Genomic DNA, 20,925 nt, shown 5'->3' with positions numbered 1-20,925 from the left:
ACAGAAACAGTACAGACTTCAGGAGGGTACTCCTGAATTTAAATTCACTTAAGGGAACCAAGATGGCAGCATACCTATACAGTGGGGCCTTGACTTACGAGTTTAATTCGTTCTGTGACGGAGTTCATAACTCAAATTACTCGTATGTCAAATCAATTTTCACCATTACAATGAATTGAAATGCCATTAATCCATTCCAGACACCCAAAAAACGAAGTTTTGCAAAATAACTGCAAGCACAAATGCGAGCACAACACTGATGCTTCAACTAAGAGCTAACCGCTTAGAGTGAACGAGTGAGACACGTGATGCTGGGCTGATGTTGTGGCGTTCACTGTGACGTTCACTGCGCCAACTAGCGGTGGGGTATCTGAAGCTGGCTCATAACCCAAATTTTAGCTCGCAACTCAAAGCAAAAAATCGGCCGAGAGACGGCTCGTATCTCGAAAAACTCGTTAATCGGGACACTCATAAGTCAAGGCCCCACTGTATAGGTAAATGCTTGTACTCGCTGCTTCCCACAACCACATTAAAATTACAACTGAAATACAGAACAACCATCACTCAGAACTACCTGAAAGCTGGCTGAATGGAAGTCCTACAACTAGAGAAGTAAAGAAGAAAGCACACTGAGACTGGTAGGAGGAGTGGAGGCATGGAATGGGCTGAACCAACACCTATATGTACTGCTCTTTTAATCGAGAGGAAGATCATTTCTGTGAGGAGCAAGGGGTGCCACCTCACACCCGACCCCCAGCCCAGGCTCCCAGAGCTGGGAAGAGAAGTCCCTGAAACTATGAGGTGTAAAAACAATCACGGATTGTGGTTGTGAAACACGGAGGCTGCTGGAGATCCAGCTGTTCCTTTTAAAGAGCTGGCCCATGAACACACTTGGACTCGATACCTCTGAGCTCCAGTACCAGGTGGCTCTGGGAGACCCAGACACATATGGGGAGGAACTGGATTGTTTGGCATTGGGGAAGCAACTTGGGGGCAGCTTTCTCCCAGATAGAGGTGCTCTCAAGGGTCATTGTCCCTCTGCTGGGACCTCTCCTGTTGCAGAGCTGACTGGCAACCATAGTGGAATCTCAATCACTGGAACACACTGTTAGTTCCACCGTAGAGATTCCCTTCGACCCTGCCCCAGCTAATTTGCAGGCCCACCCAAGATGTTTTCAGAAGCTTTTCCATATGAATGGCCTATCCTGGCTCAGGCTTCAGACTTTGCAAAATTCTCTCAAACAAGCTGCAGTTGGGGACAGCATACCCCAAACCCAACAATAAAATCCCCAAGACCTGGCACTAGCACCAGCCTGCCTTGGTTCACAGCTGGGCCTCACCTCCTGCACAGCAGTGCTCCCACTGTAGTTGCAGCTGGTACTCACAGCCAATTGGCCTAGAGGTCAATTCCTCCCAGAAATGCCAATAGCAATCAAGGCTCAATTACAAAATTGTGCACACAGCTCACACACGAGTGCCTCTAGAGTGCCAGAGAGATTGAGCGAGTGGGCCCTCAGGTTACCAGAGAGGTTGAGCGAGTGGGCCCTACAGGACACCTACTACACAAGGCCACTCTACCAGAAGACATAGTAGCTCTACCTAATACATAGAAATAAACACAGGGAAACAGAAAAAGAAAACATGTCACAAATGAAAGAAATGGAAGCAAGCAAACTACTGGATACAGAGCTAGAAACCATGGTTACAAGGTTACTCAAGGATATTCATAGAGCTTCAAGGACTTAGTGAGACTTTCAAGGATTTTAGTGAGAATTTCAATGACATGGAAAACAACCAGTCAGAAATTAAGCATACACTAATGAAATAAAGAACAATTTACAGAGCTTCAACAGTAGAGTAGAGGATTCTGAGAATCAAGTCAATGATTTGGAATATGAGGAAGCAAAAAACACCCAATCAGAAGTGCAAAAGGAAAAAAAAAGAATACAAAAATATGAAGAAAGTGTGAAGAGCCTCTGGTACAACTTCAAGCATAACAAAAGGAGGAGAGAGAGAACAAGATATTGAAAGCTTATTTGAAAAAATAATGACAGAAAATTTTCCCTGCCTGGTGAAATAAATAGATTTACTAGTACAAGTCAAGGATACACGGAGTGTCCCAAACAAGATGAACCCAAAGAGGCCCACACCAAGACACATCAAAATTAAAATGCCAAGTGCTAAAGATAAAGAGAGAATCTTAAAAGCAGCAAGACAAAAGCAGTTAGTTACCTACAAGGGAGTGCCCATACGACTTTCAGCGGATTTCTCAATAGAAACTTTGCAGGTCAGAAGGGAGTGGCAAGAAATATTCAAGGTGATAAATAGTAAGGACACTTTGCTGGGATTATTTTACCCAGCAAAGCTCTCATTTAGAATTGTAAAGAACTTCACAGACAAGAAAATGCTAAAGGAGTGCATCCCCACCAAACCAGTATTACATGAAATATTGAAGGGTGCTGGAGAAGAAGAAGAAGAAGAAGAAGAAGAAGAAGAAGAAGAAGAAGAAGAAGAAAACAAATACATATCTATCAGCAATCAAATCTAAAAATCAAAATAAACAAGAAATCTAATTAGCAAAATAAACTGGTCAATAAAACAGAATCAGAAGCATGGAAAGCATGGAGAAGACTGACGAATCTTAGAGGGAAGGGGCTGGGAAGAGATTAACCAAAGATTTTACCTATGGACACAGACTGAAGCGTTATGAAGGCATGGGGTGGGGTGTGAACCAGGTGGAGGGGGGCAATGAGGGGAAAAGGGGGACATCTGTAATACTCTAAACAATAAAGATTTAAAAAATACAATAAATTTACTTAAGCAAAAATGTTTTTAATATTTTTGTTGGTTCCCCTCTTTTGTGCTTATAGGGAATACCGTACATTACTAATGATCACATTTTTCATATTGTACAGCAATTATCATTTTCCCCTATTAGACTATAAGGTTTAAGAAGACAGAGATCATGTGCCTTTTTCCACTGCCTATATTCTCACTACCAAGCATGGTGCCTAACAGTAAATGCTGAATAAATATTGGATAAATCCACAATAATCTAAACATGGCTCTAGGTACTCTAGGGGTTATTAAGCTATATAAGACCCAGCCTCTGACTTCAAGGAGTTTCTGGCCTTGTTGTTGTAGGGTGAATTGAGAAGGGGAGCAACGGGCATAAATACACAGACAAAATTACTCACAAAAAAAGAGGAAGGTAGGTGCTTTAAGAGAGGTATAAATGGGGATCTTAAAAAGGGGGCTAGCATAATAGTGTTGACTTAACCACAAGAGAACAGAAAATCTGAGAAAGGGTTTTACAAATAATTTGTAGGTCTGATATGCAAAATTACATGTATATGTATATGTATATGTATATGTATATCTACACTGAGTGTCCAGATTATTATGACCACTTGACGTTTGTAGGCAAGTTAGCTATATTTTCACGCTGAAGTTGCTAGAGGTCCAGACCCCTATAAATAGGGAAGAAGGTTGTTTACCATGACAGTAGAAGTGATTTTTTCTGAAGATATGGGTAAACAACGCGATTAAACAGCCTTTGAACCTGGGATATATATATATATATATATATACACACACACACACACACACACACACACACACACACACTAAGTGGCCAAATTATTATGACCACCTGACATTTGTAGGAAAATTATCCATACACTGCATCATATGGGATATGGAAGCTGAAGGCCTGTTCAAACACCTTTGCTGTCTGCAGTTACCAAGATAAAACTCCAATTCTCACAGGACCACAAGGATTGGACAGTCGAGCATTGGAAAAAAGTGATGTGGTCCAATGAATCATGTTTCCAGTTGCATCATGCAGATGGCAGAGTGAGAATTTGGCAGAAACAGCATGAAAGCATGCACCCCACATGCATGAGTACAACCCTTCAAGCTGGTGGGGGCAGTGTTATGGTTTGGGGCATGTTTTCCTGGCATGATTTGGGCCCTTTAATTCGTGTGGAACAACATCTGAATAGCACAACATACCTAAGTATCATTGCTGATAAGTTCATCCTATCATGTTGATGGAGTATCCCAATGGAGATGGCCTCTTTCAACAAGACAATGTGCCATGCCACGGTGCTCATATTGTGCAGGAGTGGTTTCAAGAACATGAGGGAGACTTTACCTTGCTGAGGTGGCCCCCACAATCACCAGATCTCAATCCAATTGAGCATTTGTGGAACGAAGTTAAAAGAGCCATCAGGCAGCTGGTTCCACAACCATCAAATTTCACAGAACTGGACAGTGCTATTCATCAGGCATGGTGTCAGATTCCTCGCATCACCTTTCAACATCTAGTGGAGTCAATGCCAAGAAGAATCGCCGCAGTATTGAAGGCAAAAAGTGGCCCAATGAAGTACCGATGGGGTGGTCATAATAATCTGGCCACTCACGTTCAAATATATCCCACTTGCAAAGGCTGTTAAATCACATTGTTTACCCATATCTTCTGAAAAAAAAATCACTTCTACTGTCGTGTTAAATAACCTGCTTCCCTATTTATAATGGTCTGGCCCTCTAGCAACTTCAGTGCGAAATTATAGCTAATTTGCCTACAAACGTCAGGTGGTCATAATAATCTGGATACTCAGTGTATATATAATCTTTGCTTCTTAAGCAAATACAGGAAAACTTTTTTCCTCCTTTACTTTTAGAAATAGGCTTGTTTTTCTAATGGGAAATATAGTTACATTCTTAAGAAATATAACAGAGATAACATGACCTTGACAACTCTTAGGAGGCTGGAGAAAGGGTGGGTGTGTATGGGGAGATATCAGGTCCTGGGGTTTGTTCCCAGGACTGCAGCAACTCCCAGGCCTCTAATGGCTTCAGTGTAAAAGTACTATTTTTTTCCTTTACAAGGAGAGTGCTTCCCCACCCCAACCCACTGATGCCACTTGTTCAGCCTATTCAAGGGCACTTCTGTAGCTCCAGCCCTTTAGGATAAATACTTGGGGAGTTTAAACAATTGTTTCCCATATTTTTCTCTTTTTGAGTAGACTAATGATATGAAATCTTGTATAAGAAGAGATCTTAAAAATAGAAAAAACAAACAAACACAGTAAATGAATGAGTACTCACAAAAGGGTGGACTGGGACATTAGCCTTAGAATCTTATTTCACACTAACCCAGTACAGTAAATGGGTTCTGAGTGGCATAAAGTCTAAATAGTAGAGACAGAGGATTCCCTATATTTATAAAATGGCGAAGTGCAAACTAAATCCCCTAAAGATAAGAGAGCAAGTAAAGAATATTAATCAGTAACCAAATTACATTACAGACAGATAAGAACTTCTACTAGCTAAGAGTTTCTAGTGGCTGATGTCTTGAGAAAGAGAGCAGAAAGGACCCCAAGATTAAGAGTTCTTGGCAGCTGCTGGGAAGTTCCTATAATCCCTGCCATGTGTTCAGCCTGCCACAAGTAGCTGGGGCCTCTAGCAAAGTGAAATATGTCCCATCTCCAAACAAATTAAACCAAACAACAAAGGCACAAAACAACAGTTAACAGAGACACCCCTACATACAGTATTTATAGGTGTGCACAACCTACAGACAAGACTTAATAAATCAGAGTCCTTTCTATGGATCTTTCAGAAGATGTCTTATAGTGCCCCGGGACTTAGAGCTAGAATGCAGCCCAGAGGGCTCCCGGGTGGGGTGGCCAGTGAACACCCATAAACAGCCTGTTGTTCACAGATTTTATCACATTCTGCTCTCCATAATAGATATTGACTGACATCCAGAGTTGTTTTGGCCAAAATCTGCCAGTCCCAAAGAGTCATGTGATAATTTTCAGACAAGGCATTAAGGAGTCCTTTTGTAAATGGACTGTTAGCTCCATTTTCTCTAACACTTTTCCTTATTTTTTTAAAGGTATTAAAGGAGAGAGGCTCATAAACTCTATTACCTTGTTGATCTTGAATAACTGGGCAAGCTAAAAGCTCTCCTTCTAGCATGGCTTGTCTGACACAGGACCCCATAACTGAGGATCTAGTTGATGAGCCTTCCCACACCGGAGGCAGAGGATCAGGAAATATTCCCTCCAGCGGCGGGGCTTTAGGTATTACAGGCTACACAGGCTCTGCTTCAGGAGGAGGGGGTGGTAGTAAATCCTCCTGTTGCTCTGTAGGCTTTTGATTTTCAATATGAAGTGGGCATAATGCAGCTCAAACAAGAGCCCACATAGTTAATGATGATGAGGGCACTCGTTTTCCCTGGGCCTGATTTCTCTTTAGATTCCTGCCCACTTGTTCCCAGAGATTAAGGTCTAGAGTTCCAGCATCAGGGAACCAAGGATTATAAATTACAACAATTTTAATAAGCTTTTCAGTTCTTCTGTAACAGAGGCACTACCTACTTTTAATAACTGTTTCAGCACTGTGATATATTGCTGCTGTTCTGTGGACAATTGTTGTCCCATTATGAAATCTTAGCTGAGAAAGAATTACCTCAAACTTGGGAATCCCAAGTGGATTCCAATGACTTACTGTGCAGTTACTTTCATTTTCTTCCTCTTCGTTTTTGAGGGTTCCACCGCGTTTTATTGCATTCCTGGCTTCCTCACACAGGGCACCAGCAGACCCTGAGCGACAGATGAATAGATTACTCTGACACATGTTTCTGTGAAAGAGAGGGCTAAAGGGCTGTTGTGTTTTAGGAGCAAAAAACCCTGTTTGCCTGCCTTCTTAGGCTTTTATTGTCACAACAGCTTGAACTGAAATTAACCTCTAGATACAATCAGCAGGGTAAGTATACTTGAGAAAGCATATGCTTCTACAAGGTCGAATCTAAAAGACCAAACAGAGATTCTAGCAAAACACCAGGGGATCAGACTTGTTTGGAAAAGTCAAGGTAGCAGCTGCTGCTTTTAGCAAGTCCCCCTAAAGGCCCCCAAATTTTTGGAGAATCCTCCTTATAGACATCTAACCAAGTCCTGTGTTTCCCCACATATATGTATGCTAGAGGTCCGGAGCAAGAAATCCTGCACAGGTTCAGTTCCTAGGCCTAGCCTGCTATCAGGGCCATCTTCCCCAACTGCCAGCAGCTTCCCCACCCCCCACCACCACCCACCTGGGTTCCCAGTTTGCATTGGGCGATGGGAGCCTGATGACTGGGGGGAAGGGACTGAGAGGTTGCCCACTTGTGACACCAAAGCCCCCACCGAGGGTCACCCTCTGTGTGTGGGGTGACAGGTGGGGCAGGGGCCTTGGCCTGCCACCACCTGAATCCCCTGCCACCCACCCCAGTTCCCTGTTCACCATCGGGAAATCAGAGCCTGAAGGCTGGGGGGAGAGACCAAGAGGTCAGCCGTTCCTTCTGCTCACCAGTCCCACCTCCCGCCACCACCAACCCTGGTTCCCCATACGCCATAGGGTGATGGGAGCCTGCTGGCCGGGGGAGGAACCAAGAGGTCAGCCATTCCTGCTCGCTCGCCGGCCCCACCCCTGCCACAGTTTGCTGTCTGTGTGTGGGGTGACCGGCAGGGGAGGGGCCTTGGTCTGGCACCGCCTGCATCCCCCGCCACCCAACCCTGGATCCCCAGGTGATGGAAGCCTGTTGGCCAGGGAAAGGGACCAAGAGGTGGTCAGTGCACTTCCTAGTGACTGATTGAAGGGTCGTTCTGGTCGTTTTGCTGTTATGGTCACTGGGCTTTTATTATATAGGATATTCCAGGCTCCAGGCTGAGGCAGTAGAATGAGCAAATTCTGTTTGTGGTGGGAAAAAGTTAATTTAAACACTAAGCCACTCAGTTTGGCTGGAGTGCTGGGCATGTTAGGGGAGTAGTAGATGACACTGTATTTAAGGAAGCCACTGAATGCCAGATTATGTACTTTGTGATTTGTTGGATAATAAGGAGCCATTAATGCTTTTTAAAGAGCTTGTCTTAGAAAAATATTATATCTAACAGCATTACGTAGAGTGAAGTAGAAAAAGATGGGGTAGGGAGACAAATTAAGTAATAAGGGCCTGAACAATGAAAAATGTTTAATTCTCACCCAAGGATCAAGAATATGTTGATTGATTTTGATTTTAGAGATACAGGGAGGGAGGGAGGGAGAGAGAGAGAGAGAGAGAGAGAGAGGAATTGATCCTATACACATCCCAACTCAGGATCAAACACATCACATAGGCATGTGCCCTGACCTCTGGAAGATGCTCCAACCAACTGAGCTCTCCAGCCAGGGCTAAACAATGAAACTTTAAAAAATGAAATTATCATGAGAAATAAAACAGTTACAGAAAATAGTAACAATAAGTACAATAACTAATGTTTATTGAGCACTTATTATGTACACTATGCTAAATGAATTGAATAAGCAGCTCAATTAATTCTCAAATTGACTAAAAGTTAGATACTATGATTAATTTCATTTTACCAATGAGAAAATTAAGGATCAGAGAGGTTTAGTGATATACCCAGGGTCACACAGCTATTGATTAAAACACCAAGAATTTAACCCAAGTTATTCTGACTCCTAAACATACATTTTCCCCCATATAGTAGTAGTATGCTATCACCTCCACTGGAACTTATTTGGAAGTGGAGAATGTGACAAAGAGTCAATGTCTTCGAGACTTTGACAGGATCTGGAAAATCATGGTTAACTTAATAGCAATAAGGAAGTCTAGAGCAGAATCTGGCTTGCAGTTTTGAGATATGATGATTTTTGTTTGTTATGTTGATTTTTGTAGCCAAATAATTTGTACTCACTGAAATTATTTCATTTAACAAATACTGAGCACTTACTTTATCTTGGGCATTCCTTGGTTCTGGTATACAGTAAGTAAACAAAACACACAAGAATCCCTGTCCTTATACACTTAAAATTTTACAGGGAAAAATAAATATAAATAAAATAAATAAGTCAAAACATAGAATATGTTATTTATGATTTATAATAGATAAAATAAATACAACCAAAAGGTTATGAAGAATGCTGGAAGAGAGCTACAGTTTTTTAAGTAGGAAGATCAAGGAAAACCTCAAGGAAAGGTGCAATTTGGGTAAATATCTAAAGGAAGTGAGAGAGTAAAACAGGAAAATAATTTGGCTAAAGTGTTTTAGGCACCAGGAGCTGCCAATGCAAAGTGTTTTTTTTAAAATATACTTTTATTGATTTCAGTGGCCCCTAAATAATGGCTCAAGGACAAATGCTGGGTTGGCTGTATCTAAATCTATACGGGGGAGATTTTTTTAAATGTTGAATTTTGGGCCCTGCATATTGACTCAGAATCTCTGAAGGAGACACCAAGAAAGCTATGGAAAGCTGTATTTTTAAAAATGTCCTCAAATGATTCTGATGATTGGTGAGGTTTGTGAAGCAAAGGTCTAAATTAGAGCCTCTCAAATGCTATTACATAAAAGAATGACTTGTAGTTATTGTTAAACTGTAGATCATGACTCAGCAGGTATGGGGGGAGGGGCAGGAGAGTCTTTTATATTTCTAACAAGCTCTCAAGAAATGCTGGTTCAGGATCACATTTTGAGAATTCTTCTAGTTATACTTTGATGTGCTTATCGAAACAGTGGAATATCACCCTCACTCACATCAGAACTTCCTACTCAAACAGATATTTCTACACATGGGCTTTCCTTTCTTTCTCTTTTTTTTTTTTGCAAAAAGTGAAAGACAATAATATTTTTTTCTTCACTTACAGCTCTGCCTTATCCACATTGATCATCTCTGAAGAGTTGCAGACCCACTGAGTACTAAAGCACACCTTTCTTCTATGTGAGCCATAAAAAGAAAACCTGACAAACACCTGTAAAGTGACGGCTATCATCATATGGGAATTAGAAAAACTGCTACAGAAATATTAATGATTGAAATGGGAGACAATCAGCTGTTGTGATGTCCCAGAAGGCCTTATAACAGAGTAAACAAAAGGGGAAAATTATAACAGCTTGTTATCTGTGCTTGCACACTTAGACTTCCATGTCATTACTGTAGACAAATCCAAAGCAAACATGCAGATAGTTCTTTGAAAATCATGTGTAGAGGTTCATACCTTTACAGTAAGGAGGAGGTTATTTTATTGTCAGTCTCTTTAACCCATTGATGGTTAATCTTTAAGAAAGAGCAGTAGTTGATTGTAAATTTAGGTTTTGAACTACCATTTGGCAAATAAACTTTCTCTGAGAAGAAAAATGCCTGCCAATAATAACACATGTGATGGGCCAGATGGATACAATACAGATTTTCGATACTTTATCTATGCAGTGACATACACTGTCATTCTTGTGCCAGGTCTCATAGGAAACATATTAGCCTTGTGGATATTTTATGGCTATATGAAAGAAACCAAACGAGCAGTGATATTCATGATAAACTTAGCCATTGCTGACTTACTACAAGTTCTCTCCCTGCCACTGAGGATCTTTTATTACTTGAATCATGACTGGCCATTTGGGCCTGGTCTCTGCATGTTCTGTTTCTACCTGAAGTATGTCAACATGTATGCAAGCATCTATTTTTTGGTCTGCATCAGTGTGCGACGATTTTGGTTTCTCATGTACCCCTTTCGCTTCCATGACTGCAAACAGAAATATGACCTATACATAAGCATTGCTGGATGGCTGATCATCTGCCTTGCCTGTCTGCTCTTTCCTCTCCTGAGAATAAGTGATGACACCCCAGGCAACAGAACCAAATGCTTTGTAGATCTTCCTACCAAGGATGTCAGTCTGGCCCAGTCTGTTGCCATGATGACCATTGGCGAGTTGATTGGGTTTGTTACTCCTCTTCTGATTGTCCTATATTGCACCTGGAAGGCTGTTTTATCACTGCAAGATAAATATCCTGTGGCCCAAGACCTTGGAGAAAAAAAGAAAGCCTTGAAGATGATTCTAACCTGTGCAGGAGTGTTTTTAATTTGCTTTGCACCTTATCACTTCAGTTTTCCTTTAGATTTCTTGGTCAAGTCCAATAAAATTAAAAGCTGCTTAGCCAGAAGGGTGATTCTGATATTTCATTCTGTTGCCCTGTGTCTTGCTAGTCTGAATTCTTGCCTTGACCCAATCATATATTACTTCACCACTAATGAGTTCAGAAGACGGCTTTCAAGACAAGATTTGCAAGATAGCATCCAACTCCATGTGAAATCCTCTGTGAGCAAACATACTACTTCTACCCTGACAACTGAATTATGCTAAATGAATGTGGCCTGAAATGAATATATATATATATATATATATTCAGAATATCAGAACACATTTCTATTACTCCAAGCTACTGGGAAGTAATCACCAGAGGCACTAAGAACTTTTTAGTTATACTCTGTCTTACCTATATGAGAAATTCACATCTTTATAACAGAACCTATTTAGAGCATTATACTCTACCATCATTAATGTTGACATGTCCATGTAGTAATTTGTCACCAAGTCTTTAAGAATTGAACTATAAAATTTCAGTGACAACTTATACACATATGCTCTCAACTAGAGTCAGCAGGTTTATCTATGAACCTCAAACATAAAGAGGTGATTACCTTGGTGTCATCATAAGCACTTAGTTTGGACACTGAGTACTTAGAGTCAGTGTAGTTATCTACAGGGTGTCCCAAAAATGTATATATACTTTAACAGCTGATCTGTCTTTAAAATGAAATGCATTTTAATAAACACTGCCTTTATAATTATTCACAGTAAATGTATACATTTATGGGATACCCTATATTTATACTGGTAATTTCAGTTTATATTCCAATATTGTATTTTGGTTATGTATTAAGTATGATGGACCATATATTATTCTGTGAAAATAAAGTGCTATAAACATGGGATCATTTCTATCTCCTGTGTATGATTACACTCTAGCATTTGAAGACTCAAATAGCTATTTCCTTCATTTTGGTGTCAATATGAAACATCATCTGTCACACCTGTTCATAGAATGAAAATCTGAACTTGAGTCTTTGGTATGTTAAAAGTAAGGACAAGAAACATTCAAATAAAATAACTTTATATTACTATATAAGCTTCCATATTGAATCTACTCAGGGAAGATAGCTTGCCAAAGTTCATACAGTGTGACTCAGATTGCATGTATATGTCCAGGAGACAGCAGATAGGTGGCAATTACAGATATTTTTATAACTATTTACAAAGAACCTCTGGAGATTAATAAACCTGCCTAGTAAGAGAGTTTCCACTATGCTTCCAGAGTGATGTTGAGGTACCTCTGATAGGTTACTATATTTTCTGAGCCTATGGAAGAAGTAAGGTACTAATTAATCACTAAGCTTAAGCCAGAACAAGAAGATGAAGTAGATTTGGGTACACCTCTTAACACTTCACCACATTGTATTTCTTACTTTAAGATAGTTGGCAACTGTTAAGCCACATTCACATGCCAGAGTGGGGTTTGGAAGCAGCCAGGCATGTGGATTCTAGTCTTCAGTAATTTGTCTGATCCAGCTTTGCCTCAGACATACCATTCTGAGGTCTATACAGGTTACCTCCCTTCAGCTAAAGAAGTCAACTCTTTCACCTTTAAAAAAAAGTGCTTAAGATTAATTTTAACACCATTGGACACCCATTACAATGCCTTGCCTGCTACCTGTTTGGTATAATATTCAGGAAATAAATGCAGGATATGCATAGTAATTAAACCTGAGGTCTAAATATTATAATACTTGCAAAAACTTCTAAATTTAAAAAATGCTCAACTCAAAATATGTATGATACTAGTATGTTTGGTGGGGGGAACTAGTGGAATCAAAATTAATTATAATATCTGGAATGAATAGAAAATTTTCTAATGTTTTATCTGGACAAGTGTTAATTTGTTTGTACTTTGTTATTAAAATAATACCCTATTAGAAGACTGACTTTGTGCTGCTAGCTGCAGTGTATTTATTTAACTCCTAATTATTAATTGTATTGTACATTTTTATGTGTTAAATAAGTGTTAAATTGTCTTTTTAAAAAGGGTAACTATAACTATGTCTGGTTTGTCTACCTTAAAGTGATTTATTTTTGTATATAATTCAGTGTTGTAATGGGATTACAAGTAAGAATTTGTGGGTACTTATAAAGGAAGAATGTTTTCTATACGAAATGTGTTGACTATTTTCTACATAAGCATGGATTATACTTCTTATTGTTATTTGGTGAGACAAATGATCTAATTTTATTAACATATAAATCTCACTTTGAACATATCTTTCTTTTTTTTTAAGGGAACAAAGTGCTCACCAAGAGTTTCCCATGGTTACTCTTGAGTAACTGGACCCCAAACTGTGTGCATCAATCTGGAGATTTTATAATTGTTCAAAAGAGTGAAACAAAAAGCATAAATTGTTTTTCACATAGGCTTCAAAAATTGTTTTCACATAGCCTTCTAAAGCCAACAAAACCAATTTTTAAAAATAATTATTTATTGTTGAAAGTATTACATATGTCCCCCTTTTTCCCCCCATTGACCCCTCCAGCCTTCCCCGCCCCAGCCCCCCTGCCCCAGGCCTTCAGCACCCTATTGTCTGTGTCCATGGGTTATGCATACATGCATACAAAGTCTTTGGTTGATTACCTCCTCCCCACCCATCATCCCCCCATCTTCCCTCTGAGATTCTGCACTCAGTTCCATGCTTCCATGTCTCTGGATCCACTCTATTCATTAGTTTATTTTGTTACTTAGATTCCACATATGAGTGTGATCATGTTATACTTGCTGTTCTCTGACTGACTTATTTTACTTAGCATGGTACTCTCCAGGTCCATCCATGCTGTCTCAAAGGGTAAGAGATTCTTCTTTTTTATTGCTGCATAGTATTCCATGGTATAAATGTACCACAACTTTTTTATCTGCTCATCTACTGATGGGCACTTGGGCTGTTTCCAGATCTTAGTTATTGTAAATTGTGCTTCTATGAACATAGGGATGAATACATTCTTTCTGATTGATGCTTCGGGTTTCTTAGGACATATTCCTAGAAGTGGGATCACTGTCAAATGGCAGTTCCATATTTAATTTTTTGAGGAAACTCCATACTATTTTTCATAATGGAAGCACTAGTCTGCATTCACACCAGCAGTGTAATAGGGTCCCCTTTTCTCCACAGGCTCTCCAGCACTTGTCATTTGTTGATTTGTTGATGGTAATCATTCTGACAGGTATGAGATGGTACCTCATTGTCATTTTGATTTGCATCTTTCGGATGATTAGAGACCTTGAGCATTTTTTCGTATGTCTCTTGGCCTTCTGTATGTCCTCTTTGGAGAAGTGTCTATTTGCCCATTTTTTAATTGTATTGTTTGTCTTCCTTTTGTTAAGTTGCATGAGTTCTTTATATATTTTGGATATTAACCCTTTATGAAATGTATCATTGCCAAATATGTTCTCCTATACAGTGGACTTTCTTTTCCTTTTGTTGATGGTTTATTTTGCTTTGCAGAAGCTTTATATTTTGATGTAGTCCCATTTGTTTATTTTCTCCTTAGTTTACTTTGCCTTAGGAGATGTATCTATAAACATATTGCTACAGGAGATGTCTGAGATATTGCTACCTATGGTTTCTTCTAGGATTTTTATGGTTTCACAACTTACATTTAAGTCTTTTATCTATTTTGAGTTTATTCTTGTATATGGTGTAAGTTGGTTGTCTAGTTTCATTTTGTTGCCTACATCTATCCCATCAATTTTCCCAACACCATTTATTGAAGATACTGGCTTCACTCCATAGTATGGTCTTTCCTCCTTTGTCAAATATTAATTGAGCATAATGTCTCAGGTTGTTCCTTTCTTAGAGTTACTATATCTTTTTTCATGCTGTTGAGCATCTTTATTATCATTACTCTGAACTCTGTTTCAGATAAATTTCTTATCTCTGCTTCATTTATGTCTTCTTCTGGAGAATTCTCTAGTTCTTTAATTTGGGGGTTGTTTCTTTGTCTCCTCATTTTGGCTGTCTGTCTGCGTAGAGGCTAATTGTTATTTTTAGTCTCTTAAGTCGCCTCAGGGCAAGATGTTTTCTGATAGGGTGTGTAAACTGTCTTCCCCCTTCCAGGCAAGGTCACCTGTATAGCAAATGTCTGTGTGGGAGAGATGTTCTCCACTGTATGAGAGAATGACTCAGCACAGGAAATTGGGGGTGTCTACCTTCCATGTTCTAATTCCTGAGTCCCCAATCCTGGCTTCTGCTCACACAGCTCTAGTCCACTCTGCCCTCCTTCTGCTGGAGCACAAGGTGGGTGGCTCCACACAGAATTTTGTGCCTTGGCCCTTTAAGAGGGTGCATGAATTTTTAGCTGTCAGTCCCTGGCAGACAGCAACCCCCACTGCTTTTCACAGCCATATGTTATGTGGATACCCTTCTCAGTTTTGGTGCTCTCTGCTGTGGGGTCCAGCTTGGGGATTATATCCCAGAGTTCTCAGTGGCAACCCCCCATAGCTGAGATATCTCTCTGGGACTTCAGTTGCTGTCTGTGGGCACCTGGCCAGCCCTTTTGTGCCTCTGCCCCTCCTACCAGTCTCTATGTGGTCTCCACTTTTAGTCCTCAGGTATCAGGGTTCTCTCCTGTGAGTCTTCCATTGATTATTCAGGAAGTTTTTCTGTATTTTAGTTGTAATTCCAGTTTGTTCCTGGGATCATGTCCGTGCAGCATCCACTTTCTCTACCACCATTTTTTGGAACATATCTTTTCTAAAGGGGAGAGGAAATATTTCCAGGAGATTATTAAACTTTTTAGAGAATGGTTTAGGCTAGAGTCCACTTAGTAGGCAGCCCAGAAGCCCTGACTGATTATTTTTATCATTCAAGGCTAGCAAAAATCTCCATATTCTTATGTTGCTTAACTAGGACCGGCCCTACTCCCCAGGCCTATCTATCTAAGTTTTTATTCAGTGCTGTGATTTTCTTTTTAAAAAAATATATTTTATTGATTTTTTACAGAGAGGAGGGGAGAGGAATAGAGAGTTAGAAACATCGATGAGAGAGAAACATTGATCAGCTGCCTCCTGCACACCTCCTACTGGGGATGTGCCCGCAACCAAGGTACATGCCCTTGACCGGAATCAAACCTGGGACCCTTGAGTCCGCAGGCTGATGCTCTATCCACTGAGCCAAACTGGTTAAGGCACTGTGATTTTCTTTATCTACCCCTCCTCCTTATCAATATGTTTTATCTTCTGTCTCATTCCTTTGTTATTCAAATCAGTAATCTGATCAATTTACTCACAGTAATGTGCTAATGATTCATGTTAGCATAATATTAATTTTCCCAGGGATATCTAAATTTTAGGCTTTAAGAATAAACCTTAACTCAAATAATTAATCCCTAACTTTTAATAGAGGAAATAAAAACACTGAAGCAGACTGGAGGATAAAATATTTTGAAGAAGTGGGTTTTACAACAGTGTTTTGCAGTATATATATCCTATATAATAAAGAGGGAATAGGCAAATTGACTGTCACTCCGCCACAAAGATGGCAGCACCCACAGTGGAGGCGGGGGTTTCCGTAACACAAGATGGCTGCACCCACAGCAGAGGCCAAGTTCCCATAATGAGCCTTAACAAGCAATCAGCAGGGACCTGAGGCTGTGCCCACCAACCCCCATGGGGCTTGACAGGGGACCTCAAGCCATTCCCCCCACCTTGGCGCCGGTCTGGGGGTCCTCAGGCAACGCCCCCTACCTTGTTGCCAGGCTGGGGGACCTCAGGCCACCACCCCTACCCCAGCGCCAGGCCTGGGGACCTGAGGCTGTGCCCCCCACCTGGCAGGGCTTGACAGGGGACCTCAAGCTGCAACCCTGCCCAGGCACTGGGCCAGGGGACCTCAGGCTGTGCTCCCGCCCTGCCCCGCCTGGTGGGGCTTGACAGGGGACCTCAAGGTGCGCCCAACTGTCCCAGTACTGGGCCAGGGGACCTCAGGCCACACCCCCCACCCAGCAGGGCTTGATGGGGGACCTTAGGCTGTGCCCCCAATCCTGGTGGGGCATGACAGGGGATCTCCGGCTATGTCCCCTATGTGGTGGGGCTTGATGGGGGACCTCAAGGCGTGCCTCCCTGGCCTAGGCTGGGGGAACTCAGGCTGCACCCCCGCCCTGGTGCTGGGCCAAGGGACCTGAGGATGAACTCCCCATCTGGTGGGGCTTGACAAGGGTGAGACCGACTGGGTCTGGATCTAGCCCAATGGGTGGGGGCCAGCCGGGTCTGGGTCTCAGGCGGTTTTGAGGCACACGTGGGTGGGCGGGGTCTCGACTCTGGGTCTGGTGGTGTACCCCAGTCTCTGACAGGAGGAAGATTTTCATATACATTTTACTAATTTTCTTTCATCTCTCACACTTATATTAGAGAGAAAGGGCAAATAGCAATATTAAAATATTCCCTCTAATTAATCCCCTTTTAATGTGCATGAATTTCATGCACCAGGCCACTAGTAAATATATATATATATGATCACCTAATTGGCTTACCTTAATGGAGATGCTACATTCTAAGACATATACCTACAAGTATGGCTATCAGTTCAGATATCTGCTTTCTTTTTTACTTTTACCCTTCCAACTCTGGACCTGATTTTCAGGGGGAAAAAATCTAAACTAGGAGAGAAGTACTGCTGCAACTGCTATCTAAACAGCTTCCTCTCTGAGCTTCTCCTTTCCTTAGAGAATATTTTCTTCAAACCTCCCATTTATCACTCTCTGGGTTCAATAAAATCAGGGTGCAAAAAGTAAACACCCTTAACTACAATAATATATAATTCATGATAAATAAGCACAAACTTTCTATATAAAGTTATTTGAGTTTAATCCCAAGATATATACATAATTATTCCAAGACAGAATTTGAATATGGAGGGTTCCCATGTTATTATTATTCTCATTATTGTTATTGTTTTATTCAAATGTTTTATATGTTTTCATTTTCACCCAGTTAAGCAGCTAATTTTATTAACCTGTAATTCCATGAAAAGAGCCATCTGCCATAGGAACAACAAATCAAGCTACCATGGTTTGAATGAGTGCAGAAGTGGAACTCTTGTGCAACTTCATTTTTATTTTATCGATTTGTTTTTGCTCCCAAGACACTGTGAAAATGTTGCACTTGGGATGTATTTATGTCTATAATTTATAGTATACATTTTAATAATAAATATGGTCTCTGTAATTACATAAAACTTCTCTGTCTCCAGAAGTCACTTTTCAAGCAAAACTGATACACATATCTTTGTCAGTGTTCACACACATGGATAAGAATACCATAAGGCTCTATTCTTCTTTTCTCTCCCTGAAGAGGTGCATGATTTCATCCAATGGAAAGATGAGCCATTTCTTCCCATCCTATCCCACTCCTTATCTACTCCTCCCATAAATTCTTTAGCATTCATACCCTACCATCACATTTTGACCAAGTTTATATGGATGACTTAAAGCCCTATATTTGCTAGAGTATACAATCTGTGGATAGAAAAGGAAATGAGGTGACAAAGGAAATGTTTTTCTTTAGTCTTAAAGGTTGTTAAGAACTGACCATCTGATTTTTATTGTGCATTGGTAGGGAAGAAAATCCATCCTCCATTGTCCCCCTTTGTTCTTCCCAAAACAGGTTTACTTTTAAAAAAGTGAATTCAGAATAATTGTCTCTGACCCTCCTCTCACCTTAGTTATCTTTTTAGCACTTTAGTAACACCCTCCTCATCTCATCTATATCCCCAGTGCTTTCAGGAGGCCAAGGTATCTTCTGTAACAACCAATATGTTAGGAATCACACATTTTGGCTATTGCAGAAAGATTTTCCTAGGAAGTGGTAAATGCTCTTCTAAGGAGAAATTTCTGATGTTTTGGTAGAGATGAAAAAATAATAGGATATAGATAGGGAATCTGCTCTATGCTTCAAATGTCATATATATATATATATATATATATATAGATATAGATATATAGATATAGATATATAGATATAGATATAATCCATATATAAAATATATTTGCCTCCCCTCTGACAACCATCAATCTATTCTCTGTATCTATTAGTCTGATCCTATCTAATAAAGAGGTAATATGCAAATTGACCATCACTCCAACACACAAGATGGCTGCCCCACGTGGTCAAAGATGGCCACCCCATGTGGACACAAGATGGCTACCACAAGATGGCCAGCAGGGGAGGGCAGTTGTTGGCAATCACGCCAGCAGGGGAGGGCAGTTGGGAGGGACCAGACCTGCAGGGGAGGACAGTTAGGAGGGGGGGACCCAGGCCTGCAGGGGATGGCAGTTGGGGATGACCAGGCCTATAGGGGATGGCAGTTGGGGATGACCAGGCCTATAGGGGAGGGCAGTTGGAGGTGACCAGGCCAGCAGGGGAGAGCAGTTAGGGGCAACCAGGCCAGCAGGGGAGGACAGGGGCACCTGGGCTGGCAGGGGAGGGCAGATGGGGGCAACCAGGCTGACAGGGGAGGGCAGTTAGGGGTGACCAAGCAGGCAAGGGAGGGAAGTTAGGGGTGACCGGGCCATCAGAGGAGGGTAGTTGGGGGCAACCAGGCCTGCAGGGGAGGACAGTTAGGGGTGAACAGGCTGGCAGGGGAGGGCAGTTACGGGTGACCATGCTGGCAAGGGAGGGAAGTTAGGGGTGACTGGGCCAGCAGGGAAGGGCAGATGGGGGCAACCAGGCCAGCAGGGGAGGACAGTTAGGGGTGACCAGGCTGGCAAGGGAGGGAAGTTAGGCATTGATCAGGCTGGCAGGGGAGTGGTTAGGGGGTGATCAGGCTGGCAGGTAGGCGAGTGGTTGGGAGCCAGCAGTTCTGGATTGTGAGAGGGATGTCTGACTGCCCATTTAGGCTCGATCCCACCAGGATCCCTTGAGGTGTCCCAGATTGGAGAGGGTGGAAGCTGGGCTGAGGGACACACCTCCCCCCCATGCATGAATTTCATGCATCGGGACTCTAGTATATATATAATCTCCTCTGTGCCTTCCTGAAGCCAGGCCAAAAGTTACCTCACTATATTCATAACCATATTTGGGGGGTATGTGGAGAAGTGAGAGATAAACTGTCAAGTAAATGTGATTGTTTTAACTCACTTATTCCTCAGTTATTAAAGAATGGGATATTAAGTTGGGGGGGGGCAGGCAGTGAGTAATAACTTTCATGAACTTCACAGACCACTTCCTCAGCAGATTTTCTCAGTTTTAACCATATATTTGATTTTTGTAAGATCATATTTCTTTTATTTGTTGACTAAGTTTTCTTCATCTATCACCTGATTGCACACCTGCTGATTCATTCATAGGTATAGACCTTGTTTAAGGCCTTGCATTTTCCTTCTTGGATGTCTTCAGTGAATAATAGACCAAATGCTCTTTGGAGGGTGGTGTCTGCCATTACACCTATCTCCCTGACCCCAGAGTCTTCTCTTATGCAGGAACTTCAGAAGCAATGCTGAGAGTCAGACCTAGGATCTTTGGTCTACAAGGTTGACACTGGTCAACATGGAGAATATTATATTCAGCTTTTTCTAAACAATGTTGAATATCCACATCTTTTACAAAGATTGGTATATTTCATACCTTTGAAATGTTAATATAATCAGAATAAAAATAAACGTAAATAATTTGAAACAATAATGGTCTAAGTTTAAGCTCAGGGAATAAAAGCATGAGGTAATTAGGGTTTTTTAAGGTTTTCCTAAATTTTATTTTTCAATTAAAGTTTATATTCAATATTATTAACTATATTCTCTATGATGTACTTTACATCCCTGTGATTATTTTGTAACTAGCAAATTGTACTTAATCCCTTAATCTTCTTCATCCAGTCCCCAACCACCCCTCCCCTCTTTCAGATATCAATCTATTTTCTGTATCTATGAGTCTGTTTCAATTTTCTTTGTTCATTTATTTTGTTTTTTAGATTTTATAGCTAAGTGAAATAATATGGTATCTGTGTTT

The 20,925-nt window shown here is 41.0% G+C and overlaps 1 protein-coding gene across 1 annotated transcript; it reads left to right on the top strand.

Moving 5' to 3' along the window:
- The first annotated feature begins 10,152 nt into the window (after nucleotides 1-10,152).
- Nucleotides 10,153-11,413, top strand: GPR174 (G protein-coupled receptor 174). Its single transcript, XM_023763645.1, has one exon. The coding sequence runs from the start codon at nucleotides 10,182-10,184 to the stop codon at nucleotides 11,184-11,186; it is 1,005 nt and encodes a 334-aa protein (XP_023619413.1). The 5' UTR covers nucleotides 10,153-10,181; the 3' UTR covers nucleotides 11,187-11,413.
- The last annotated feature ends 9,512 nt before the right edge of the window (nucleotides 11,414-20,925 follow it).

This window comes from Myotis lucifugus, unplaced genomic scaffold (genome assembly GCF_000147115.1).
Source record: "Myotis lucifugus unplaced genomic scaffold, Myoluc2.0 scaffold_4, whole genome shotgun sequence".
NCBI classification, from domain to species: domain Eukaryota; kingdom Metazoa; phylum Chordata; class Mammalia; order Chiroptera; family Vespertilionidae; genus Myotis; species Myotis lucifugus.
The sequence above is the reverse complement of the archived record's forward strand: the minus strand, read 5'-3'. Positions and strand labels throughout refer to the sequence as shown.

Bases quoted from the DNA above. Each gene is read 5' to 3' on its own strand.
- GPR174 (XM_023763645.1), top strand. From the start codon at position 10,182: ATGCCTGCCAATAATAACACATGTGATGGGCCAGATGGATACAATACA.